Source organism: Rhamphochromis sp. 'chilingali' (genome assembly GCF_963969265.1).
Source record: "Rhamphochromis sp. 'chilingali' genome assembly, chromosome: 19".
NCBI lineage: Eukaryota > Metazoa > Chordata > Actinopteri > Cichliformes > Cichlidae > Rhamphochromis > Rhamphochromis sp. 'chilingali'.
The window spans coordinates 24,417,878-24,444,892 of NC_137946.1; the positions used below are offsets into that span (position 1 = coordinate 24,417,878).

Here is a 27,015-nt window from a genome sequence, read left to right on the forward strand (position 1 = left end):
CCAGGCTGGAGGTTTAAGTCGTGTCTTTAAGGTGCAAACAAACCACAAAGGTACCTTAGACAGTACCACCCTAGTGACAAGACTTTTGCTCATTGTACTTTATTTTCTTAAGAGTGTTGTTTCCTTTGTGTAGTTCTGCCTTACAAACTACAGCTGGATGTTAAATTTGTTGTTTCTGACCAAGAAATATGTTTCAGTGCATGTCTGTAACACTTGAGGAGCATTACGACTGTGGGAACAGACTGTGGCAGACATTAATCAAATACATTCACTCAAAGACATGGACATCTAACTTTGCTCTCCATCTGTCCTGTCACTGTGCACCGTTTACAGACTTTAAAAAATAGACATGCCACAATAAATTCTTAATTTTTCCCCCTCTTAGTGGTATTTTCTGCACATTAGTGATGCAGATGCTCACTTTATCTCCTTTCTGCAAGAATCTGGGAACTTTTCTGCTCATGTTCTCTTTAGTGATATGAATAGGTTACCTGTGTCACAATGACAGGGAAATCAAATTATGAAATTGCACTTTTATTTGCTCAGGCACCAAAATTTAACTTGGTGAGGGAAAGAGCAGAAAATCTGACAAGTGAAGAACACATTTCCAGCATTGGTCTTCTTCAATTATTTGTGTGCATACTGCCTCCCTGTGGTCAAATTAGCAGCTGAGCTACAGAGTCTGCTTTTGTACACCAGTGCAGTGGTTTTTACGGTGTTTTCTTTTTGGTTATTTCTTTTATTAACACTTCCCTGTTTAGCAAAATAACTTTTTAACTGCAACAATATCAGCTCAGTCTATGACTTTTAATTATCAAAAGATACAACACGTAAGCCTATTAGGATCAAAAGAGATCAAAGTATCCTCTCCTCTTAGTGATCCCAACATAGTTAAAAAGGGCATTTGCCACATAAAAAGGCAGATCACCCAAGAATACTAAATTAAAACTTTTCCTTATCAAAAATATGTCAGAGTATGAACAGAGGATTAAATGAAACATGAGTCAGAAAAATTACAAAGATTTACGCAATTTGTGCTTTATTGACCAAAAAAAGCGAGAAAGATTGTACAGTTTCTACTGTTGATTGCGAGATCAGTGTTGATCCTTCGTCCCTTCATATTTTAACTAGCATACCTGAACGGCACAGTGCAAATCTATATATATCCACTGTCTCGCTTGTATATTCACAAAACCAGCTGAAAACAACTGACAGAAGGCGTTGCGAGACTGATACATTTGCAGACTCAAGTGGCAGTCGTGGCATTTCATTTGAAGGCATGAGACAACGACAGACAGAAAAATGTGGCTGCGACGCATAGGAAAGAGAAAAAATAAAAAGTTGTGTTTTTGCTTTTGTGAACAGGTCATAGAGAGGGTGCAGAATTTCTGATTAACTTAATTCCACCAAAATACCCTGACAGGAGGCAAGGAAAAGTGAAAGGTTCTGCATGGACATGAGGAAACATTGTTTTTACAACTGGCCACAGTGAAGATGGTTTTTTTGACAGAGACTTCACCGAAGTCATAAAACAAAGAGGGCCAGCACCAAGATTTCCACATAGCAAAATCTGGGCAGTAGGAGTAAATCAGGCATGTTATTAAGACAAGTTAAATATAAAGTGATCAAGAAAAAAGAAGATTTCTGGCAATAGACATTTCTTTCTTATACATTAGTACCTTATCATCTGCACCATACACACATCCATCCTCATTTAAATGGCTTAAACACATGGCATTATCTTTCACCTGAAGAGAAGCCCCGCCCACCGCTCCTTAACTTAATGCTTAATGTGTAGCCAAGATGGCCAAAAATGAATGAAAAGTAATAAAACTGCCACTACTTTTCATCTATAGTGTAAGCAGAAACATTGGCAATAAAGTGATTGTAAAAAGCTCATTTTCAGGGTCCAATGAAAATTGTATTTCTCTATCTATATGCGAAAAAATAACTAAACATGTTATGTGATTATTTCTATATCAAACAATACATATATTGGAATGGATATCTTTAATTCAGCTGCCCCATTATGTCAAACCGAGACAATTTAAGAGTAGAAGGGCTTTTCTGTTTTTGTTTTGTTTTTTAGGGAATAACTTAATATATAGGAACATTTGATTAACAGTTTCTGCTTCATTGCACTTTTTTGCATATTTTTGAAATATGAAAGGTAGTCATGCTTTCCACAGCAATTACTTAGGTGTTCATTCCTAATTTCAGAGTACATACTCAACTCTTCTATTAGTTCACGATCACATTACAGCCTAAAAGTTCAATTAACATGTAATTTTTGCAACTCTTAAGCAAAGTGTTAGAAATATTAAGACAATATGCAACAGAGAAAACAAAAAATAGGTATAAAGGAACTGTAAGGCTGAAACAATACTAAAAAAAAATTTAAAAATAAAATAAAGCCCCTAAGAAACCCAAAATTATTAACTTAATGGCAATGACAATTAAAAATATAACAAATAAGAATATATTAATAGGATTATCTCTTCAGACAACCAAAAAGGGCCATTAAAAAAAAATTCCCCCAACTACCATATCCCCTGATTTCTTATTGGCCTATAAAGCAAGACAAAGCATCAATCAAGCTCCATAACAACGCACAGCATCTTATCTATAAATGACCAGGAACTGGCTCTGCGTAAGCCTACTATATTGTTCCACTAGATTAAAAAATGTAGTCTCGGGTCATCTTGAGGGATGGCATGGCCTCATTGACATTCTGGTCCAAGCGGCGATACTCCACAGTGTTGCGGGAACACAGACCCTCCTTCCAGCGCCGGCTCTGTACCAGGAGGTAGATCTGAAAAGAGCAGGAGAAAAAGCAAATCAATTCAACTGTATTTATTTAGTGCCACGTGGCAACAGTAGTTGCCTCAGGGCACCTCAGTCACCATAAAAGTTTGCATAAAGACTGGATTGAAGCCTTTCAGAAATAAAATCTGACTTTATATGGGAGAAGATAAATCTGCTACTTATACCAGTCAGGCATAACATCATGACCACTGGCAAGTGACGTAAATAACACTGATTATCTCTTCACCATGGCTTCTGTTAGTGGGTGGGATCTATCAGGGAGTGAGCGAACATTTTGTCCTAATAGATGATGTGCTATATGCAGCGGGAAAAAATGGGCAAGCATAAAGATTTAAAGAGTTTGACAAGTGGCAAATTGTGATGGAAGAAAGCACCACCAAAGTGAGCGTCAGAACCAGGGAGCAATGGACGAAGGTGACCTGGTCTACGGATGGGAATCGAGAACCAGTTCCCAGTTCATTTCCTTTGAGTTGTTAGTCTGCTTGCCTATCAGTCCTGCTTATCGCGCTACAATCAGCTGATTTCAGTTTGAAGTTCAGTTCATATGCCAGAGGAGGAAAATAGTGACACAGTCTGCAAGGTGAATACGAACATTACTTTTATTTTTGTTTGACAAAGGGCGAGAGTGCGATGGTTAAGCGCAAACTGGGTCTGGAAAAGAAACAACTATGTTATGCTGCTACTATATCTTTGGCTCTTTGCAAACGTGCCAACGCTAACCTAGCTAAGAACCCAGAGTGATATTAAAGCTCAGTGAATCCATTCAGGGATCGAGCAGAGATGGATCAGGGCTCTTTGGGCGGGAAAGGAGGGACCAACACAATATTAGGCAGGTGATCATACCGTTACGCCTGATCAGTGTATGATCATGGTATATTCTACAATACGAATAGCGAAATTAAGCTGATGTTGTTTTATTATCTCAAAGTAGTTTTACTTGGTTCATTTTAATTTATTTAACACTTTGCCACTTCTAATTATTGAGTCTAATTAACTGACAATGCAAATTAGTAGAAGTTAACAATCTCAGGTATTCATGCTTCCTTGGTTAACACAATAAGGCCTTCAAGCCACAGATCGTGTTAAATTTTACCTTTTAATTTCTATGGCTATGTTTCATTATTCCACTGATTCTCAATTATTCCACCTATAATAGGTTAAAACATTAAAAACAGCTGGAGACGTCAGTTTTTGGGTGACAAAATACATCAATTCAACTTGAGCAAGACCTAAGATGTTAACATAATTATTCAGTAAAAGCTAACTTCCTTATAGAAATACAAATTTTACTACATAAATAAGAAAAAAAAATAACTACAAATTACACACAGACGTTTCTGCATCAAGTTAAATGTCTGCAGAACACATTTGGCTTTTCCTCAGCTATTTGATCTGGATGAAGAAGTGATTCCTGTGCTGTGTAGCCTGTATCAGAGACTCCTACGTCTGTTTGACCTCTACATCCTGCTGTCGGATAGCTTTTGTCGGGCCGACACTCACCTTCCTCTTGTTGTGGTATGTGATGTAGACAATGGCCACCAGGAAAGCCAGTATGACCAGATGAAAGAAGAAGTGGGAGTCTTCATCCTCTGTGTTGTAGCTGTCTTGTTCCTTATATTGAGTCACCCTGGTCTTATCTTGCTTTTCATTAAATTCAGTGTTTTCACCATATCTGTAGTCATCATCATCCTCATCTTCATCAATGTCATTAACATCAGTGTCCATGTGCAGGTCTTGATCACTGTCCTCGTCTGTAGTTGGGGTTGGTTTGTCTTGAGGTTTGAACTCATCCGGCTCGTCCGTTGCAGATTTTGTTGGTTCATTAGTTTCGATCGTGGCTTTGGCATTTTCTGGATCAGACTTAATGTCTGCTTCAGGAGCTGCTGCTGTTGCTTCAGCAGTAGCAGGTGTGTTCTTGGTGCCGTCATTTTGCTTATCAGAGCTATCGAACACAACAGTCTCACCTGTTTTTGGTTTTGGAACAGTCTGAGTTTTGATGTCGCTTTCTTCACGAACTTTTGGCTTTGCTGTGGTGGAGCTGTTGCCATCACTTTTTACAGGATCCTTGGAAACATCTGCAGCTGTTGGATTCTGATCAGTTGGTGCAGACTGTATCACCGTTGCTTCTTTTTTCACAGTGGTCCAAGTAAGATTTTGAGGTTGAGTTTCTGTGCTGTTTGTGGGCACTGTTGGATCAAAGGAAATAACAACGCAACACATTACATACATTACAATTGCATTACAACATATTTCTGACAAAGTGTTCTTTGAAACACTTAAACATAAAACATTTTCATTAACCAAAATATTTATTGCCCATCAAAAACCTAGAAAACTAGAACGTTGTTTTCTTAGCATTTGCCAACCAGTTTCACAACTACACTTTTTATCTCTTATTATGAAGACATATAAATGTCTCAATCACAAAATATTTAAAAAGGAAAAAAAATATTGAAAATGAACATTAAATTGTGACAGCTGGTGCTCCTACATGAATTTCAATCATGTCACACAACTACACCTCAAGTGAAACTGCCACGTATGGAAGCCCTTCAGCAAGCCAGTTAACCCTTGAGCTGCCACAGAGAAGCTCATAAGGGGACATTTGTACTGAGCAGCAGCTTGTTTGTGTGGAAACGTACAACCTTCACTGCAAACTAGCTTTATCAATGAAAGGTTTCATTTTGAGACAGCTTTTTTCCTTGAACTGAAAACTATAAAAACTTTAGTTTTAGTTATCTGTGTTCCAAACTGGAAATTAAAACTAGTTGTGAAAAAAAAAATGTTTTAGTCAGCGAAAAATAAAAACTTCAGATAATAAAGGAAAAAAAATTCTAAAGATTTTGTGAACTTTTTTTATCCTATCTCCCACCCCTCACCCACAACCGGTCATGGCAGATGGCTGGATGTGGGTGTTTGTATCTCCTGAATGACATAGTTGGTGTGTGCTCATGTGTATGTGTTTTTATGTGTCTGCATGTCTAAGTATGCTAGTCAGTGAGTCAGTTTGTGCGTCCATAAGTCATTAAAGAAGAATGTGCTGGCTGCAATGAAGAGAAGCGAGCTTATCGGCATTCTTCACCTGTGCACTGCAAAATTTTGTGCTACTGAACAGACCAGATCAGCAGCTCAGAATTTTAGTGGCCCATGTACATTTTTATTGGCCTGCAAAAACAAAGCTTTTATTTTCATATTTGTAAATATTCATCGAATATCATGAATAGAAATATTGCATATTATTTCACTTTAAATCTGTCAAAATAATGCCAAAGTTCTCTTTTCTTCACATTGGAATCTGTTGATCAGGTGGTTTGATGAAGGACTCCCACCAGCTTTTTCCCAATTAAGGGAAGGTGGTGCTGTTTTGAAGGCTAGAAAAACATTTTCCTTCACTCCACCTGAGCTCACCGTCTGGTTAACAGCTCAGTCTCTTTGCTGTGTTTGTAGACTCTGACTCAACATTACACTATGATGATCTCATAGTTTAACTGATGCTGTTGTCTTTTTTTGTTTTAAAACTAGAGGCTGTGTGGGTTAACGTTGGAATACTTTTTATCGACACACATGCTCTAAATGCATTTCTTTTGCAGGTCTATTTAAAGTTACAAATGTGAGTGAATGCTCACATTTACGTGCTGCCAACTAAGTGACAAAAGCCATGCATTAAATGAACCGTTGAAGCAAAATCATTGAGCTATTCGTGTTACTCGATGAATCGTTGCAGCCTTAGTTTTAATACCTATTAGTTTGGTAAAAATTTTATTACAACTTGCCTGATGAGGCACTGATGAATGTGTGAGATTTGTGATGTTAACAAGACTTTGAATCAGCTTATTTCAAAAAGTTATTGTAACACCTGTACTGATTTTTCTGGCATTTCTCTGAAACAAATGGCTCCAGTTCAAAAATGACACATCTCTGGGCTTCGAGTAAGGGCTCGTGTGAAAAAAGGCAAGCGTGGCTACAGTTTGAGGGTAAAATGATGGCTGTAGGGTGAAAATTGTGGTTACAGCTGAAGATTAAAGAGATATTTTTCAGTCTAGGTTTTCTACCTGTCTTCCTCTAGTTCTCTAATACACATGAATGGGGAGGGGTTTGAGAGATTTTTTGTGACATTTTTGAAAATAACTGCAAAACCATTGAAGGTGCAGCGACAGAAATATGTTAGTTTTGTAGGCACAGTTGTCCTGGTCAATTTGGTGTGACAACGGTGTTTGTAGGACAAACATTTTGGGAGAAAATTGGCCCAAAGGAAGGAGAGTCACAGCAAAAAAAGTAAGAAAGGCTGGTCTCTCCATTCAAAGTTAATGTGACTCTACCAACAGAAAAGGTGGAATATTTCTGAAACAAGCTGCTCGTGCCACAGAGGGCGGCAGCCACACTATGATGAATAATAATAATAATAACAATAATGGCTGACCACAATAACATATACTGGGATCGTTGCCATCCAACTAATAAAAATGAAAACTGATTAGATTAACATGTATAACAGTATAATCAGTATAAAAACATCATCACTCTTAAACTGAAAGACCTTTGTTTATTTAGCATTGCAGAAAAAGGGACATGTTTTGAACTGAGCTTTTTTTTTTTCCTTTTTCTTTTTCTTTTTTTAAGTATTTAAATTGTCAAGAATCTGTTGCAATCAGCCAGCCTTCCTCTTTCAGTGACACCATTCACCCAACAAGTGTCGACTTTATTTCATCCTCTGGGACTGGGAGGCGTTGCTTAGCAAGTGACAGGAGGAGAACACTGGGGACTTGAGGCACTGAGTAAGACATCCCCAAGTGAAGAAAGGGTCTATTCATATACAAGGGCCTTGACCCATATAATCTCTGAACAGGAAAGCTTTGTTGCATTAACACTGTGATATAACGTTAGCTTTTAAGCAGTTGACAAATGACTTAATATTTATAATTAAGCATTTTTATAATTAAAAAAAGATAATGTGGCATCCTGTTCCAGATGAATTTGCATTAAAACCATGTGACAGACGTACAGTGTTTCAATTTAAAGCAAGTAAATATTTAGCAGGTTAATCAAACAGAAGTCATCCTCCCTCTCTACAATTTTTTTTCTTTAACATCCTGTTTTCCAGTGACATAGCACAAATCCTAAAACCCACAGAGATGTTTTAGATTATTTCGGCTAAATATGCAACTTCATTTAAAACAGGATGAAATGTTAAACAATTCAAATTGACAACAACACCTCTGTTGAATTAGGACACCTTTATCTCAGCAGCACATCTTGAAATAAGCTGTCTGTTGCACACCATCATAGTATGAGGAAGGGAAGGGCAAGAGTAGACAACAACCTATATCCTGACAGCTCCAAAGTCCAATCACATGGTTTTTTTAACAAACTGAGAACACAGCGAACCAAAAGAATGCTGTAGCACTGCTCAAAGACTATCAAGGCAAAACAATACCTGCCACTGACTGAAATATTACACCCTTTACTTACGTCAGGAGGTTTTGACTCACTGACAGAGGGTTAATAATCAGTGTAGATATATGGTGGTACATCTGGAACATGTCAGTTTATCTGACCGCCATAACTCATTAACCCTCAGAAGAGCATCTATTGATAGAGGCTTTAAAAACAATACAATCTTGTCTTATATTATGAGGTAAACAGATATTTAACTAGGTAAAACTGAACAATACAGATCCATTATAAACATACAGAAGTTGAAATGTGGTAGAGGTTGGAGATAAAGGAAAATATGACTTCCTGTTGATGGTTTCAATAACTTTGTTATGACCGCAAAACTGTCAAAAGACTCTGACGCACTGTGAGTGAAACTTAAGCAAAGCTAATGTTGTGAATTTATGTTTGCAGCTTAACGTTGAAACGCTTAATTTTATTTGAAAGAAATATTAGCACTGTCTTCAACGTATAACATATTTTAACTAGAAATCATTTTTGCCGAATCGCATTTCAGTGCCAGGGTAAAGGCGAGAGTTTTAAAATACGACTAAGTCATTTTTCCGAAACAGAGAAAGCCTGTTACCTGCCTTATTTTTCCCCTGACAAGGCGGATACTAGCATGACGAGCTAGCCAACTAGCTAGAGCAGGGGTAAACCCTGTGGCTAAGTTTAAAGGAAACTTCGTCTCAGATACTTCAAACAAGTACGACATACCTTGTGTTTTATTTCCATCCAAAGGAGCCGACAGGCAGCTGCTCACCAAGAGCTGGAGAACAATAGTCAGAAAAAGATCAAAAATAATTCTTCTGCTTCGCCACATATTTCCGCATGTCGCCATGTTGGTGCGTGAGTGAAGGGGCGTGGCTGAGTGCGGACGTACACAGTTTGTGGGCGGTGTGAGTGTACGAATCAGTTGTGAGCGGTGAAGTTTGAAGTGAAGTGAGCTTAGTCTATGAATATTAGTCCGTCTAATGTTATGTCACCTTGTAACTTATAACAAACATATATAATTTGCCGCTAATAGTAGAGTTCACATATTTTCTCCATTCACTGATAAAGGGTAATTTACCTCGATAAATATAGGTCAGAATGTAGTAATTGCGTCGTACGTTAGACTGAGTCTACTCATCTTATGTGACACTTGTTATAATTATGCTTAAAAAGACAAAAAATACCGTTGGGCCTATTTATTAGGTATGCCTTACTAGTACAGGGCTTGGATCCCCTTTTGTCTCCAGAACCTCTTTATTTATTTCTTCGGAACTTACTGACATGGTGCAATATCCTACTTGACATGGTCATCAGAACATGGGCAGACTTTGGTCATGTGTTTAAATGATGCCCAGATGATACTAAGGGGTCAAAGTTTATACAAGGCATGCTAGAGCCATGCTGTCCTGCTGCTTACACAAAATTCCAATCATACCATTCAAAGGTTGCAACAGGAATCAACTCATTCTTCATCACTCGTTTTCCCCTCTTCCTTTGTGTGCAAAGGGATTCTGTGTGCAATGTAGCCTCGGGTTCCTGTTCTTAGCCAACAGGAGTGGCATCTGAGGTGGTCTTCCGCTGCTGCTGTTGCCCATCTCCATCAGCATGTTGTGAGTTTAAAGATGGTCTTCTGCATAACCTGGTTGGCAGTATCTCAGTTGTCATTTGAGATACTGTTGCTTTGCTATCAGCTCGATGCAGTCTGGACATTCTCTTCTAACAGCAACAGAACATTTTCACCCAGAGAACCGTCGTAACTGGATATTTTAAGGGAAAATCCCAGATCAGCAGTTTCTGAAATAGTCAAACCAACCCACTGCTACAACCAACCATAACACATTCAAACTTGAATCACTTGAATCACCTTAACATTTCTGATGCATGATGGGAACTTCAACAGGTCATCTTGATTAAGGATCAGGCTGTAACTGCTGCGGAGATTCAGATCTTTTGGAGTGAAGGGCCCACTCCTGAAGACCCTCTATGACTCTGTGCCTCAGCCATCTGTTACGGTGTGTTCTGCTAGGGCGGCAGCATCTCTGCTGGGGACAGGAAGAGACTGAACAGGCTGGTCTGGAGGGCCAGCTCTGTTCTAGGATGCTCTCTGACCCTGTGGAGGTGGTGAGTGACAGGAGAATGGTGGCTAAGCTGTCATCCCTATTGAAAAACATTGCCCACCACATCCAGGAGACCCTGAAAGCACTGAACAGCTCCTTCAATGGCAGGCTGCGGCACCCACGATGTGGGATGGAAAGATTCCACAGGTCTTTCCTTCCTACTGCTGTGAGACTCCACAACAAGGACTTTTCAGCTGACCAAACACACACATCCACACATGCAATAACATTAAGTGCAATTCTCTTTTTCTGACAATGTTGCATTTTATTCTATTGTATACAGTATCTTGTTCTTATGATCTTATCCTATTGCAGTGTTTTTCATTTTTGCTACGCAACTTTGCACTGCCCACTTTCTGCTGTACACAGGAAATCTCCCACATGTGGGACTAATAAAGGTCAGATTGCTGCCGTATTTTTGGCTAGACTTAACCAATGGAATAGGTTTATCTAATGAAGAGCTGTGAGCTTATGTTCAAATAATTTCACGTGAGAGTGGTCAGAAGGTTTATGTGGAAGATGTTAGATCTTTGTAACTCTCCACTTCATAAACCAAACATTTATCAGTAACAATGAGTCATGTGCTCCCATCCAAATCATTTTCAGCTGTAAAAATAAATTACCCACCTGTCTGTTCAAGAGTGTTTTCATGTGGGCAGACATTATGATCACACAAGTTATGGTCATGCGACAAAAGACAGGAGAACAAATACGCTCAGAAACCGGTTCAAGATGTTCTTTATTTAGTTCAGGGAATGACAATACTGCCAAGTACACTAAGCATGATTCCCATAATCATTTGTGGAAGACTACAATTTCCTGGCCATCATTCTTCTTCAAAAGAAGCACTCTAGCTCTCACCCAGAGAAGTTCGGCTGTGTGCGTGATGGGTTGCATCCTGTTTGCTCGACCAGGAAGAATTGACAAGTCTTTTCCCTTCCTAAGACTTCAGGTGCATTAAACTATGTAAGACCATCAATAAAATAACATTATTTCTGCTATTTGTAACAAAAGACATGATTCACACCAAATGCACAGACACAAAAAGACAAGTGAGACAAAAACACAGAATGTACACGTCGGGTTGTAGTGTCTCTTTGAGCTACTCACAGCTGCTTACGCCAGGGACAACTAACCCTTCCCATTGTACAATATATCAAGACAGATACTAGGGCTCTCCAGTGCCAACGTGCTTAAATAAAAATGAATTCATCACTACGCCTTTTGAGTGAGGAGCGCTTGCTGGTGCTATTCAACAGCACCATTGGTGGCCACTACTAAACTGCAGAGACTAACTGTGCTGAGCCCTTTTTGCATTTCGGGCTGATCTATTTTGATTCCCTTTTCACTGCATTGGAAAGCAGAGACACAAATTAAAGCATTATGCACGAATGTTGTGAAATGAACGAAAAAAAGTGAGGCCAACTTGAATGTACTCAAGGCTATTTTTCCCTTGCAAGCTACACAATTCAAGATAAAACCTTCTGTTCAACAGTTCTAATTTTGTTCTAAAGTGGGCTCTTTCATTTCAAAATATAATGTTCCCAGAAATGGTCCATAAAAAGTGGTAAATTGGCGCAAGAACAATTTGACCTTTATGCTGTCTTGCTTCCAGCTATACAACATCTTTAGGGGACACAGGGATTTGTGAAGGAGAGCTAATCAATAAAGGATCTTTTTGGTGGGGGATGCATGTGTGTTTTGAGGACTGGAAGGATTTTTTCCCCCCATCCTTCTATGCCTGGAATTCAAGACCAAGACCAAGCTTGTGACCGCCAGCGTTGATGTTTTTGCCATCAAGGAGAGCAGAAAGTGTCAGCTTGATACCTAGGAAAACACATAAGCCACAAATACATTAACACTTTAAACATTACAAGGGTTGCTGAGTGAACTCATTCATTCACAGCTCGTGGACACACACTTCAGATGTTTTCCATCCAATATTCGTGCAAGTGAATGTGCACTTCCCCTGATGAAACCTAATATAATAACTGAACTGTCTTTGTGAACAGAGTCAGGTCTATTTAAGCACACCTAACGTCTGCAGAGACTTCACTCACCTGGCTTCAGAGTCTGAGTGTAGCCCAGGCCCACAAGGCTGGAGTTATTCACCTTAGCCTGTGAGGGAACCACAGATCAATATTATACATAGAAGATGAACACAGAACTTCACATTACAATGTGGTTTTTTTTTTCTCACTAAACAAAGAAGTTAATAGCCCTAAAAAAAAAAAGCAACAGTACAGTAAAAACAGCTTCTCTTCAGCAGGTTTTTGTGTCTATAATGCACAGGGGCGTTCATGAAAATGAAAACTGTAAATTGTATTTACGCATTATGTCTGTAAAATACCAACTAGCCACATGGGTTGGAAATGAGCAGTAGTTATAAACTCTCTTAGAAACGCAACATTTACCCAGTTAAAAGATTAAAATGTTTATGAGTGGCACTGTCATTAAAATAGAAGCTGAAATAATGCAGATAAGTACACTAACAAACAGTCAGATTAAGTATCTCTGCTTCGAGTGGGAATTCCAGCTTTTATAAGGAAATAAACATCTGTTACAGTCAAGCTGTTGCCCAAAAGAAGTCAGACAAAACTGATTAAGATGTTCAGCGCCAGGTACATTAGTTTGAAATATGGTGTCTGTGGCACCGTTCCCATGCCAGTGCACTTTGCATTGATGATGCATTTCAGGTCAGGTAGGAATGGTTGGTTTGTCTTAATGGAAGAGAAAGGGTGAGCAACAGTGAATGGGAATAGTGTTGGGGGAAAAAACATAAAAAATAAAAAAAAACAAGGAAGCATTCAAAAAGAGTATCTGATGCTCAGAGTAAAAGAAAGTCGGTGACTACAGAACACAATCGATAGCAAAGACATACAGTGATTGTGTAATTTTCACTGCCAGAAGGGGGAGACATAAGACCTGAATTGTGGCATTAACGATTAAATTAGTCCAAACCTTCACTTGCAGACACTCCTCCTCTTTAGCATGAGTGCATTTCTTTAAGACCATGCACCTGCACTGCATGACACAGTGCATTTTCTAATATATATATACCTGCATTACCAGATCCCTATCAAACGGTCGACAATACACCTGTCTAACAGTGCAGCAATAAAGTAACCCTGGCACAGAAGGATCTAAGTCACTTCAGTTTACACATTACTCACAGAGAAGGATGCGTCGGGATCAATCTGATACTTGGCAGCGATGCCAAAGCGGGTATTGCTGTTTCCAGCAGTCCAGGCCAGGTTGACGGCCGTCTCCAGCTTGTCATTCACCTTCTGGTAGATGGAACCACCAAACTCGGTACCATCGTTTCTAAGGAAAAAGATATTTGCAATATATTTAATGCTGCTACACAGAGGTGACATTAAATTATGAGTTTGTGTTTCATAAACTTCTTGCATGTCAAAGACATCCACAGTTGAGTGAACTGTGACTGGTGTAAAGCCTATACTACACTTTGTCTGACTTCATATTAACCACTTTACAAGCAGACTCAGACAGGCTCGGTCAGAGGCACAGCAGGAACCATGACTAACACCGTGCCCTGTCCCTCCCTCTTGCTCACCGTCTGACACCACTTCGTGCTACATTTTCACTGAAGCCTGCCAAACACTCACTCCATCTCACTTGCAAGGTAGTAAATCCCATCACCTGTGTATAAAAATAACGGCAAGGCACCTGGGTGTCAGGCAAAGTGCCAAACAGGCAACAAGTCAATCATCCAGACAAGGACAAAAAAACAGGGCTTTGGAAGTTCTTGTCTAGCCATGCACTGGTCTGGAGTCACTAATAACTTAAACGTTTAGCCTTTGACTTACAATGTCCATTACAACAGGACAGAAGCATTCACCTAACGTCCGAGTGTTTTATCCACGAAGACTCAAATAAAATCCCACACATACACACAGCATGCCTGCACAGTAAGCTTGTATACTGCTTGATGCCAATTCAGGAATGTTTCAGTGTGGCTTGTTCATCAGACACATCATTATTCCAGTAATATTTTACTCCTTATATTTTAAATGTGAATTTCTATTAAATAAATCAAATCAACAGCAACGTAGCTGCAATAACACAAGCTTCATAAGATTACTAAAACTGCACACAGATGAGGCGAGGAGGCCATATCAGCATCTCTTACACATTCGTGTGGAGCTGGAACTCATTAGTCTTGTATCCAACTGCGAAGTTGCTCTGGGTAATCCTGTTCCTGCCAGCCTCAAAGGTCATCTGGTAGCCAGCCAACCAGCCCTCGTAGCCCACCACTGCTGCGCCGTGGATGGCTGTGCCGTTGATGTCGTAGTTAACGTCACAGCCAACATTGATGTGTTCGCACTTGTAGCCCGTCTTGAGCTTTCCGCCCTTTTTGCTGCCAGGAGATTGCAGGGGAAAAAAATACAGGTTGACATTGTTGTCTCACAGCATGAAACATAAAACTGGTTTATCACAAACCAGGTGAACTAGTGCTTTTTACAACATGTCCCTTAGAGCAGGGCGATATGGCCAAAAATATTTATCACGATATATATTTGAAAATTTGCGATAACGATATAACCGACGATATAATTGATGCGAGACAAAATACAACTCCACAACATTACTAGCGCAAAAAGACAACCTTCCATTTATTTTCACTTAAACAAGAAGCTGGTTTTTATGTACATTAAAGCTTTATAAAAATGTAACAGTGCAAATGCAAATTCCTTGCTGAAAGTTTAACCAAAAGGCATTTCCAGTAGAAATGGGCTGACATATCCTGAGCATAACCATGTATAATATCCACTGAAGTTAAAAAGAGGTGCTTTGCAACATTAAACTGCAGTGTGCAGTACGCATTTTTCGGACCATAAGGTGCACGGGATTATAAGGCACATTAAGCGAAACAAAGCAGTCAGATAAATCAAACTTGATTAAACTCATTCTTCTTGCTTCCTCCACTTCTGTACCATTGATTCATTAATGTTGAATTCTCTGGCAGCTGCTCTATTCCCATGTTGCAGTATATTAATGACTAACCTCGTATTGTGGATGGATTATCTCAGTTGTTCTCCTGACTGAAGTTTGGTCCGTTTACAGCATCCTGCCATGCGATTGCATTTGTCTCTAACCATGAAGAACCTTAACGTTAACTTTTATAAGTGGAAAAGTGTTAGTGTTGGTCCTCCAGCTTCACTGTTTATGTTATGCTAACATAGCTGTGTCGCTAGCGATCACGTAGCACATCATTATATACCAGCTAGCCCAACTTCAGTAACCCTACAAACGTCACTGCTGTTTAGTTTCCTGTCTTCATTTATGTTGGAAGTGATAGCAGAGCTGTACGTTTGATTTTTTTCAGAAATCTCTCAGTCAGAACATGCTATATCATGCTTAGGTAACTAGCAAAACTAGCGAGCTAACTTCCGCTAGCTTCCTGCTAACTTCTAACTCCGTTAAATGTAATAACTTTTGTTTTCATGGATGCCTGGAAGTTAAACTTTATAGTTACACCTGGTAAAGCAGCAATGCTGATCGTTTTATTAAAGATGAAAGAATTTAGACAGTTTTTAACGCTCAGTGATGCTGCAGTGTTGTTTGACCTGAAGCATACGGAGTTTAGGACCCAGATTACTCCCAGATTTAAGAGCATCTTAGTCCGACAAATACGACAATAACGACGGCCGCTTGTATGTTCTGCAAAAAAATGTGCTTTGTCGTGTATCTGACGGACAAACACCCAATCAGTTCCACATCACTGAAGTTGCACCATTTTTACAAACCAATTCTGGTTCATCTGTTTCACTCAACAATCGGCCATGTGCGTATGAAAACAAAGGCACTGCGCATGCGCGTTTTACTCCCATTCTATCGCGATATTTCATTTTCCTATCGTTGCCTAACATTATACCGGTATTACCGTGAACGGTATAATATGGCCCAGCCCTAATGTCCCTTATTAAATTATTGTAGCTGAGTAGACTGCACCATCACAGGCACTCCTGCAGAAATTCAACATGCCAGTTGCAGTTTACTTATGCAGTGCCCCATGATACTGACATTTCTTTTTGCCCTTTTACTTCCCAGCAACCTCTTTTATTGTTGCAAATTAAAATGCATCAATCAGCTGGGCACCCATACATGAGGCTGTGGATGTTTGTTTTCATATGATAGACATTACATATATTAATTCACTGATTGTACAGTTGGCATTCCTGCAATGTAGTTTTTGCATCCATTTGCTTTAAGCTTTACTACAGCAAAAAAGCCAACAAACAAAAATGCAGCTGTTCTTACCCGGTGTTTGGCGAGAAGGAGGAATCCAATGTAAGTTTCAGGCCCTTAGCCAACTGTGAAAAAGGCAAGAATGACATTTAAAAGAATGACAGGAAGAAAAATAAACAAAAAGCGCTATGGTGTAAAAGCATCTTAAATCGCACATCTTGAAATTTTGGTCTATAAGCTTTTAGCCTCAATTTTAATGATTGATTATAAATCACAGATTCTTTTGCCAGCAGAAATCTATATCTCATTCTTGTGCCATCACAGCACATCACCTGATCCTCGATGGTGATCTCAGTCCCCAGAGTGTTGTCCGTGTTCCACTTCTCTGTGAAGGTCAGTCCGTGCTCTGCCCACTTGTATTTGGTTTCCAAAGATCCAGCTACCTTGCTGGTCTCGGTGTTGGCAGAGCCAGTGCTGGTGAACTCCTGCAGATGATAGATGACACCCACAACTCTGTTAATGTGGAACACCAAAACTAATACTAGTAAAATCTATCAATAAAATGCTTTTCTATGGTCCAGGTCCAAACTATATTTGCAGTGATAGCACTCTGGATAAGAAACTAGATCCAAAAATGCTGAAGGTGCATGAACAAGGTCAAAAAATCCATTTCCCTTAACTCGGAGGTAAGATGTCAATGAATCCTAGCAACATTTTAAAGATCAGATAATGAGCTACTTAACAGCCAGGATGGTCTTAAGCTATGATAGTACTGCTGCGGCATCAACTGGCAGCCCTGCTAATCTGATAATGACCAATGACGACTTACCAGTCCATTCTCAGACTTTGTTTTCAAGTCCAGCTTTATGAGCCCGAAGCCTGAAACAGAAAATGGTTCAAAAGATCAACAGTATGTACAACAATGTAACTATACCACCATATGGAGAAAAAAAACAACACTCTGAAACAGTCTTGCTTATGGAACAACTTTCTTAAAGATTTACAAGCATCTCAGGATAAGAACTGCTTTAATTACTATACTATTAGTGGTACTCAAGCAAAATTTTGACTAATAATTATTTAAAGAGTGTTTTCTGAAAATTCAGTACACATTAAATCAAGATATTGATTCTGGTCTGTGAAATACCCATTCATTAGCCACCAGAGTACTTTTTAAGTGATTTATATGCCACTGACTTAACGTGCATTGATTTGATGTCAATCTTCTAAAAGCATTAGTTGCTGTTAGTTATGAATAATAGCCAGAAGGTGGGCCGCACTGACCCAATTCATGGCACTGTTTGGCATTACAGCTGTCAGTTGATTCACCAGCCATACTCAACATAACGTAACTTAAATTCTCGACTGATTTTGCAGTCCACCTTCACTGAAACGGCAACATATACAGGGGTTAAAGTCCTCGAGACTATCCTTTTTTTTAAGTTTATGGGACCGGTAAAAACTTACGACACACTTAAAAGCAACACATAAAATATTATAACACTCAAAATAACTAAGATGGGTTTTATTTACACAGACAGCCGGTTTAAAAAAAAAATCATTGACCAGTCAGTCTCACTTGCCAGGAAAAAAAGGGAGGCTTTTTTCTTAAACCAAACACTTGAGCCTGCTTTTTTTTTATTATCCATTTACAATCAATGTTATATTTGCATTAATTCAGTATTGATGCCACATACAAATCAGTAGCTTCAAGAACTGTGAATTCCCCAGATTCTCAACGGACATCGTTTGGCAATGATCCGAGAATAGCAGCATATTTACACAAATGCAATCCAAGGACATCCAGTTTAACTGTAGGCCCAGTGTGCAACATGTGTTCCTCTACTGGTAAGCTATACACAGGACTGTGACTGGTTTGAATCAATCACTTTCATTTGATATTGCATTGTGTGCAGTGGCTGGATTTTGCGCAATCTCTGAGGGGAAGTGTTTTGTCATAGCTTCCAAGAAATCTTCTCATTTATTCAGAGAACAAAATTAATTGTTCAGTGCAAAAAACCATCAAAATATTCTTCCAGTGACAGAAGATTTACACAATAACAGTTTAATAAATGATTATTAAGTAAAAGTGAAAATAAAATGAACTCCAAATCACCTTTTTAATGCAAAACACAGAAAAAAAACCTCAAAATCAGAAGGTAACATGCATTAAAAATCCTCAACTTCAATTTTTTAAAACATGGTTTTCCAGGCTTCTTCACCTCCACCAAAGTACCAGTACTTAATATTTGTTGTACCTATATGCAACCACTTCAGTTATGCAGTATCATGATGACCCAAAGGAGGTTTCCAGATGTCTTTTGAGGCACAGCATTCACTTGTCAGAGATTTATTGAGATTCAAACCCTTTTCCTTCCAAGTAGACTACACTAAAAGCTTATGAATAAAGTGATGCTCAGTGGTGCTTACCGTATCCTTTGGTAAAAACATCCCTGGCAGACTTTCCAAGGTCAGCATAGGTGGGAGGTACAGCCATTATCTGAAATGAGAAAACAGGATTGTCAACAAAGGCCGAAAAAAGTGCAACTATCTCTTTAAATATCTTTTTTAATTTAAACTCTCTTTCCGCCCCCAACCCCTTGAGTACTGCAGCTTTAAAACAGGTAGAGCTCGAAATGGCAACACTGCAGCAGAAGAACAATCATATAGATGTGATGCATTGTTGTCTTACATGCACTACATTCCTTTAAACATGCACACTTCAGAGCAAACTGGTCAGCTAGGATGCAACTGCCACATTAACAATAATAACCGTTTCATTTCCTCTAATGGACATATTTAAAGTTTATATTGTATGAATGCTTCTGTGGATTCTTTCAGTCACTCTGCTTGAAACTACTTCAAATTTAAGGTCAAATTTGGGATATTCTGACACTTAAGCTAGCAGATTTTCTAAATTAAATTTTAAGTTTTTAAAATGGAATAAGGCAACTTAAAAAGCGAGAGCGAGAACAAAGAGGGCTCAGACTGAAATGCAAAGTGACCCCTTTGATAACCGTCTAGACTGCCTACTCTCATGCATGTGAGTGACTGACTGTCCTTCATTTTCATGAAGTGCCTGTTGTGCAAAGCATGGGGTCTATTTCGTCATTAGAACAGATTCACGTACAATCATAAATAGCTGCACGGGTACTTGATAACACACATGTTAATATTGATAGTAGATAGAAATGTTGGCCAGGTGAAAAGCAACTCTAGCTCACGCAATTTCTTAGTTAAAATTTAATATTAATAACAATAACAATAATAATAAAGGAGCAGTGAGTACCAGTGCAATAAAGCTGGTCTGTATTATATAAGAATATAAACTCTGAACTGTAACACTACATCACTCCTTCGTTTCAACCTTTCTGATCCGTTGTTTCCCTCAGGCTTGGTACTTAATGAGCGGCCTCACCCTTCATCAACAACTGCACCTTCATACCAGTTATAACACATGTTAGAAAAACACTATATGAACATGCTTTTTCTATCTGTTTAGCCCAAACATGTTCCCCTCCATCTCAAAGGCTCAGATTTCCCTAATAAAGACTGGTACATCAGCCCATATACATGTATCCCTAGCATGTTCTCACTATTAAATCATCTCTAAAGCCAGCCACCCGGGTGTTCAGTGGAAGCACCTGGAGCAGGAATATCATATTAATGTCAATTGGACATTTACGAATAGTTAAGTTATTTACTGGCCCCAAGCTTGGATTACCAACTGAACGAGAGCCCAGCCCATGGATCTATTTCTCTACTTACAGAAAACCATACTAAAGCAGAGAATCAATGACTCAGACTGCTATTAACTACTAAAGTGATTAACTTGGATTTCCAGCACTAGTATACCCAGTAGTTTCTGTGTGTAGTGTGGAAATTATGACACTGACAAGTACAGTCCCAGACACACTTTTTTTTTTTTTTTTTTGCCCAGGGTCCCTCATGGAGTTGATTCTGCCAATGATTACAGCACAAACACAGCTTGTGAGTAGTTATGTAGTTATGGCTTCCACGCGTGTCTACGAGCAACAATGGCAGAGGCCGTAGAGGACATGGAGGTAGGACAAACCCGCACGTAGGAGAGCTTACCGAGCTCTCTTATAAATACGTCAAGTGGGAAACTAAATCATTTTAGGCTAATATATAAGACAAACAGTTCAAGAATAAAAAACGCGCAGATTTCATAATATTAGCATGAGGAGGATCATTCATTAAATGTCACACTTCCTTTATGAGTGCCCTTCAGGACCTCCTAAGTCACTGTCTACGTTAGAAAAGAAGACATCAGTAAAGACATGAATCAAATCAATTTGAAATCTCTAGTCTTCTACTAGAGTCACCACCAGCAGTGGCCTCCTGGACTATAAAAAAAGAGGTTGTAAAGGAAAAGCAGAGAGGAGAGCATCTCCCTGCCCTCGCCTGCTAATCGATTAGCATTAGCTTGCTAACAAGGTGGGCAGCGGGCAAGGTGAGCTATATTAAAGCAGGGTTATCAGTCAGGAAGCTCACAGCCTGCCAAATTGGCTTAATTACCTAAATGAAAAATACTTCATTAACTCTGCTGACTGTGAGTCTCCTGCGAAATGCCAAATGACCGCACCGCGAGACATTAGCAAGTAAGCTAAAAGGAGCAGGCCTAGCATCTCTCCTGAACTTCGACCTGCATCCAGCTCCGGTTAAAAGGATGGATGAGGCGGACAGTCCCCTGGTCTCTGGTATAAGAATCCACAGACAGACAGCATCATCGCTTCTGTGAAATACCTCAAAGGAAGGTTGTCCTCGGGTTCAGAAGAAGAAACATAACGTACCTCAGTGTGTTGCAGTACTAGCCGAGAAGGAGCCTGTCCACCGCACGAAGGGAGGAGAGAGAGAAGGGAGGTGGTGCGGCGTCACGTACGTAGGAGACACGTAAGCAGCAGCAGCAACAGCCCGTCAGAGCCAAAGATACAACACAGTCACACAGCAAGATGGTGCTCACTAGAGTTGTGCAGTAGTGGGGAAAGTGTAGCTGGAGACTCCCTCAAAGTTCACGCATAGCCTTATTTTTCATTAGGTACATTTATTCAAGTAGGGGACAATAAATTATTATTCTAAGCCGCTTTATTTCCGATGGAAACATTGCACTTTTCACTCGCTATATTAATGGTCATGCAAAAGAAATATTCTTTAGACTGCTAACATTTCACCCTATCCCCAGCATCCTCTATCACGCCAACCCTCTCACTACATCAATGAACCTCCTCTGTTTTTTTCTTCCCTGCAGGATCCTGCCTGACAGCTCCGTTTTCAACATCTTTTGTTACCCTTTTATCCACTATCTCTCCTCTGCACACGTCCTAACCTCCTTAACTTTATATCTAAACTGCTCAACCTGACCTGTCCCTCTGAAATACTCGTTTCTAATCCTGTCCATCCTGCTCACTCCCAATGAAAATCTGAACATCTTAGGCGAAGCCTCTCATTTTATCAGTGCCATACATCATAGCAAGTCTCACTATCTTCTCTTAAACCCTCCCTTTCACTTTTGTGGTATCCACATCACCCCTGAGACTCATCTCATCAAGCCACCCTTGCTGCACTCTCTTCTTCACCTCCCCTTGCTTGGGGTAGTGCAGCTTCATCGTTACACCTGCCTCCTTTTATTCACACACGTATTCTGTCTTGCTTCTATTGTCTTTCATTTCTCGTGCTTTTAGATTTGATTCTTTAAATGACACTAAAGAGGGAAAAAATCACGAAACGGAAATGGCAAAGAATGAACATCTAGCCCTGCTGAATTCTCTCTGGGAACATTACCTCCACGCATGCGCAGTTTGCTCCTCGCGGCACGCAATTTATCATCATCGTCATCATCATCATGGCAGCATCACCTAAAATAAGCTCCCCGTTTTTCGGGTTGACTTATCAGCCTCTGGAATGTTACCTCATGCTTGTCCTCTTCATAGCAGGACCAATGAGCTCTCAGGGCTCATACAGTAGTCACCTTTACCATGGTGCGTTGAAACTGAGCACCTGTGACCACAGCAAAGGCTTTTCTGTGCAGGATTCACTCTGCAGGATAGTCTCATCCCTCACTATAACGCCTATAACCAGACATTACATTATTTTAGTGGTAGGTGCATTTCTTCAGGTATGCAGGGGCAATCAAGTACAATTTTTTAAATGCTTTTCTTAGCTTTTAAACATGTATTTAATTCGAGTTTTGTGTTTTATGCAATAATAATGTATTTCGAGTATAAGATAAATCCAAATAATTCAAACAAAAGGAGGTTATTCTGCTACACAGTGAGTATAATTTTCTATTGTTTTGTTTTGTTTTGTTTTGTTTTTGTTACCTCTTTACCTGTGTCTTTTTAATAACATTTTTTTTATAATGACGCCAGTTTTTCAGTGTGGCATGCATAACAATACCATAAAATCTACATGGATGTCATTATAACTGGATTTTAGTGATGTGGTTTAGCTATTTTTATGTTGATTACGCATTATTTTTCACATTCAAAAAAGAGTCAGACATTCTTGTTAAAGATTTGTCTGCATTTAGGTGGAAATTACGTTACAGTTATGATGCATACGATAAAGAATTTCTTGAGAAACTCTGCATTGCTTTTATCCACTTGGTTCTGAATGCAAAGCGGTGCTGTGCGCGTTTCTGTAGTTTTGTTTAAGTGCGTATGATTTCGCAGAAACGTAGCCGTGTGGTTTAGTGATCGTTGCCCAAACTTTAAGGTGCTTCCTTTGCACCGGGTACAGCTGCCAAAAAAAAAAAAAAACCCTAACAAGTAGACATCTTATCTTGTATCCACCTTACCTACGTTTTTTTCTTCTTACACTACATATAACAACGCGTTTCTCTTTATTATTTATTATTTATAATTACTGAGATTTTAAAGAAATAAATAAGAACGGAAGTAATAACTGAAATTCCCTGATAGCAAAACAAGTTTAGGACCAGATTCCACCAGCTCCTGAGCGCATGTCTGCATTTAAACATTTGGCCAGTAGATGTCAGTGTTGGTAACAATCTGCAAAACGTCAAATTACTGTGTTCAGTAAGTTGTGAGTATTTTAGAGACATGCACAGAGGCTTTCAGCAACTACATCTGCTCATCTCTGTCTGCTTTAAGAGTCACTTTCATTTTTTTTTCCTTCTGTGCAGTCCATCAGCAGTGTTGAAATGCAGTTTAATTGCTGAACCTTCATCAGCCAGTTGATTGGGATTAATTTGCAAAGCAAGGATTTCATTCTTTTCTTTATAATTACAATAAACGTGATAACAGATTCAACAGATTTGGTTCCTTTGGGGGTTTTTTTCTTGTAATAATATAAAATCATTTTGGTTTTTTTCTCCTTAAAAAAAAACCAGAAAAACAAACTGTATTGCTTGTCTAAAATTTTTTGTGTGTGTTATCTTCTTCCTCTAGATATAGTATACAGTACACGACACACACACTGTTTTAAACATTGTTAGCCTCAGTTAAATAATTACACCTTAAGAATTTATTTGATTAAAGCAGGGGCGCCACTAAGGGGGGGCACTGGTCACCCCCCGAAATTTGCTCCCAGTGACTCTCCACCCCATTCTGGGGGAGTGAATCTTAAGCCGCTTCTGCTCAGCTCTGCTGAGAATCATTGAAACGATGGCTGGGACTTATTTGCTTTTCATATGTATCTATTTTCAGTGATATCAACTTTAATACAAGGGAATTGACTAGGCATATAATTATTTTCTTTCTCTCTTTTTTGCCATATTTTTCAAGTAACCTATATTTGACAACAGCATAATAAAATTCTGTTTTTTGGTGCGCCACCCCAACATTTTAGTGGCCCCTATATGGCCACCCCTATGAAAAAATTCTGAAGGTGCAACTGTGACTAGAATATTCTGTCAAATAGCCTGCATTTATGTGATTTTTTTTATGGGCAAGGATTAGCATGCAGAACATTAAGTTTATTAACTTAGAGAGAAAATTCAAAGCCAAACACACTTTATCGCTTGCCAGAAGGATTTATATTTGAGATGAGTTTTTTTAGGGAATATTGTGTGGATTAGTGTTTTTCTCCTGTCAACTATTGACTTAAGAAACTTATCTGTGATGAGCTGCAGCAGACAGACATATCTCTTTTTTAAAAGCTTTAAAAAAACTTTTTAGATCGCTCTTCAAATGATGTCTGCTTGTCTTTCTGCAAACTTTAAAGGTTTTTTGGGGGTTTTTTTGTTTTTGTTTTTTTAATAGGACTGCGGTTTTTAACACATTTAGATGTAGTGATTCAAGAGATACATTTGTGATCGTGCTGGGAAACAGTGATTAATATCGTTAATTACAGCCACAATTGCAAACAGCATTACTCATAAATAAAAGAAGCTGTCTCAGAGAAGAGATAGGCCATTCTTTGCTCGGTCACCAACATCCGCAGCTTGTTGTCATTAAACAAACATATTTAACTTATTTCCTGATGTGTATTAAGGAGTTTCCATTTCTGTTTTATGTCCTTGCATCACTGAATCTCAAATAACATTTAATCAACAACTAGAAACATGTTTGTCGCCTGTCGGTCGCCTTCAGAGGCAGCCAAAATTCATTTCTAGATTATCCGCTAGTCATATCTGGATGCTCTGCTTTCATCCCCCAAGCTTCAAAGCCGAGGCTGTGTTCACTTCAAACAGCCATCACCGAGTGCCAGTCAAACCCTGCTCCAGAAGACAACAAACACTGCAGAAAATGTTAATCAACCCGGGCCAAGCATCACCAAAGTAAATAAAATAAATTGTAAACAGATGCCATAATATGCAACATATGGATAAATAAGGCAGCATGTCATCTTTCTTCTTATTTTTTAATTCAGTGGTTGACGCAGGAGCCAAACTCCTCTGTCTCTTTCAATTCCCTCTATCCCATCCATGCCAAACTTTCAGCCAGTGACTTCACTGCACGCTGCTTCTTATTCCAGCCCGGGGTGGAAGTCCACAACCCAGGGTCTGTTAATACAGAAGCATAAATCTCTCTGCCTGTGTTCCTGCGTTCAGTTTACAGTCCAAGAGCAGTAACCTTTTTACCTTTGTCTCTGCAGGATCAAGCACATCGTTGGGCACACTTAAAAGCATCTTGTAAAAGATTTAATGGTTCGAATTTCCACTCCTTCGATTCTGGACGGATTTCTGTCATCACACGGGGCAGTGAAAGTGATGACAGCTCAGAACGGATGAATAAAATTCAAAAGTATCAACATTAAAACTAGCGATGCAAAGCAAGTGAGGTCTTTCATTGTGAGAAAATATATGTGTAGGTCAAAAATACTCCGCAGTCCCATCAGCGGCTGAGACACCCGATGAAAGAAAAGTTAAATAACTGATATTCTTAATGTTCTTTTTTAAAGCTAGATGAATAACACATTTCCACTCAGTGGATTTAAAGTTTAAACTTCCATTTTTTCAGCATCCTTGATTATACATTGTTTTTTAATCTGTTAAATTAATTAAACTAGCCAATCAGCTGTTAGGAATGTACTTTTTTGCTCAATTGGTTGCAGCTTGTCCCGGAATAATCCCTCTGACGTACGTCTAGAAACGAGAACAATGTGAGCGTATTTCTCGAAACAATAAAAGTTTTTCTTCCTCTTCTCATTGTTGAGTGTGGTATCAGCGAGACATTGTGCTCTCGTGAAAAATCTGTTTGTTTCGGATACTTCATTCCTCTGAAAACCCATCAGAAGTTCTCTTTACAACGCGGACATGAAAGGAAACAAAAGTGGCGGCTCAAAGGCGGGAAAAGGGAAGAAAAAAACAAGCTGGAATTGAGTGGTTTGTCACCGTGAAAAAAAAAAAAGACAATACGCTTCTTTTTTTTTTTTGCCTTGTTGTTGTTTAATTTTTTTTGTTTTGATCAGCATCTTTGTTTACAAGTGGGTTACATGATAGGAAAAGTGAGAGACGTGTCCTTCCTGTCTGAACTTTGGTAAATACATTGGAGGCATGAGAAAATGTCAAGGCTCAACTGTGGTCAGAGTGCTGCAAGTGGAGCGGTGACTCATTTTCAGCATGAGTGTGTCTATGCACGTTTGTGTGTGCGTGAGGGGAGAGAGTGAGAGAGATGTAGTGTTTGTATGTGGCACTATGTGTGCAGCAGATGCAGCGATCTTTATCTCTCATTCATGGCGTCCAAGGAAATGTAGCGTAAGCTGGTTAACAGTCATTTTCTCGGTATCTGCCTGCCTCCCAGAGATGTGCTGATAATCACTGCTTTGTCGCTCAGGCAGCCACCTGCCGTCTTGTTTTGTGGAAACTGAGGTAATGCTATAGCATTGCCCAATAGTTGTAGTGGTGCCCTCTGCTCCTTCATTGGTTGACTTTTACATGTTACATAGCTGCTCTGTGCAAAGACAGACGCCCAGTAGGAAATCAGCAGAGGGTCAGCAAAACTCACTT

At 39.2% G+C, this 27,015-nt stretch overlaps 2 protein-coding genes across 3 annotated transcripts; both read right to left on the reverse strand.

Moving 5' to 3' along the window:
- Positions 1–1,023: 1,023 nt before the first annotated feature.
- On the reverse strand, positions 1,024–9,117 carry cUnh5orf15 (chromosome Un C5orf15 homolog). Its single transcript, XM_080866855.1, has 3 exons — positions 8,977–9,117; positions 4,327–5,012; positions 1,024–2,812 (listed from the first exon to the last, which is right to left on the reverse strand). Exons 1-3 carry the CDS (start codon positions 9,098–9,100, stop codon positions 2,678–2,680), a joined length of 945 nt encoding a protein of 314 aa, XP_080722981.1. The 5' UTR covers positions 9,101–9,117; the 3' UTR covers positions 1,024–2,677.
- A 1,975-nt stretch (positions 9,118–11,092) lies between these two features.
- vdac1 (voltage-dependent anion channel 1) lies at positions 11,093–21,487 on the reverse strand. 2 transcript variants are annotated; one of them, XM_080866725.1, is made up of 9 exons: positions 21,398–21,487; positions 19,014–19,083; positions 17,413–17,462; positions 16,916–17,068; positions 16,656–16,708; positions 14,524–14,751; positions 13,544–13,694; positions 12,431–12,488; positions 11,093–12,197 (listed from the first exon to the last, which is right to left on the reverse strand). In XM_080866725.1, the coding sequence occupies exons 2-9, from the start codon at positions 19,078–19,080 to the stop codon at positions 12,106–12,108; spliced, it is 852 nt and encodes a 283-aa protein (XP_080722851.1). In that variant the 5' UTR covers positions 19,081–19,083; positions 21,398–21,487; the 3' UTR covers positions 11,093–12,105. The 2 variants fall into 2 exon arrangements, with proteins under 2 accessions (XP_080722851.1, XP_080722852.1); XM_080866726.1 differs by lacking the exon at positions 21,398–21,487 and adding an exon at positions 21,351–21,375.
- Between the last annotated feature and the right edge of the window lie 5,528 nt (positions 21,488–27,015).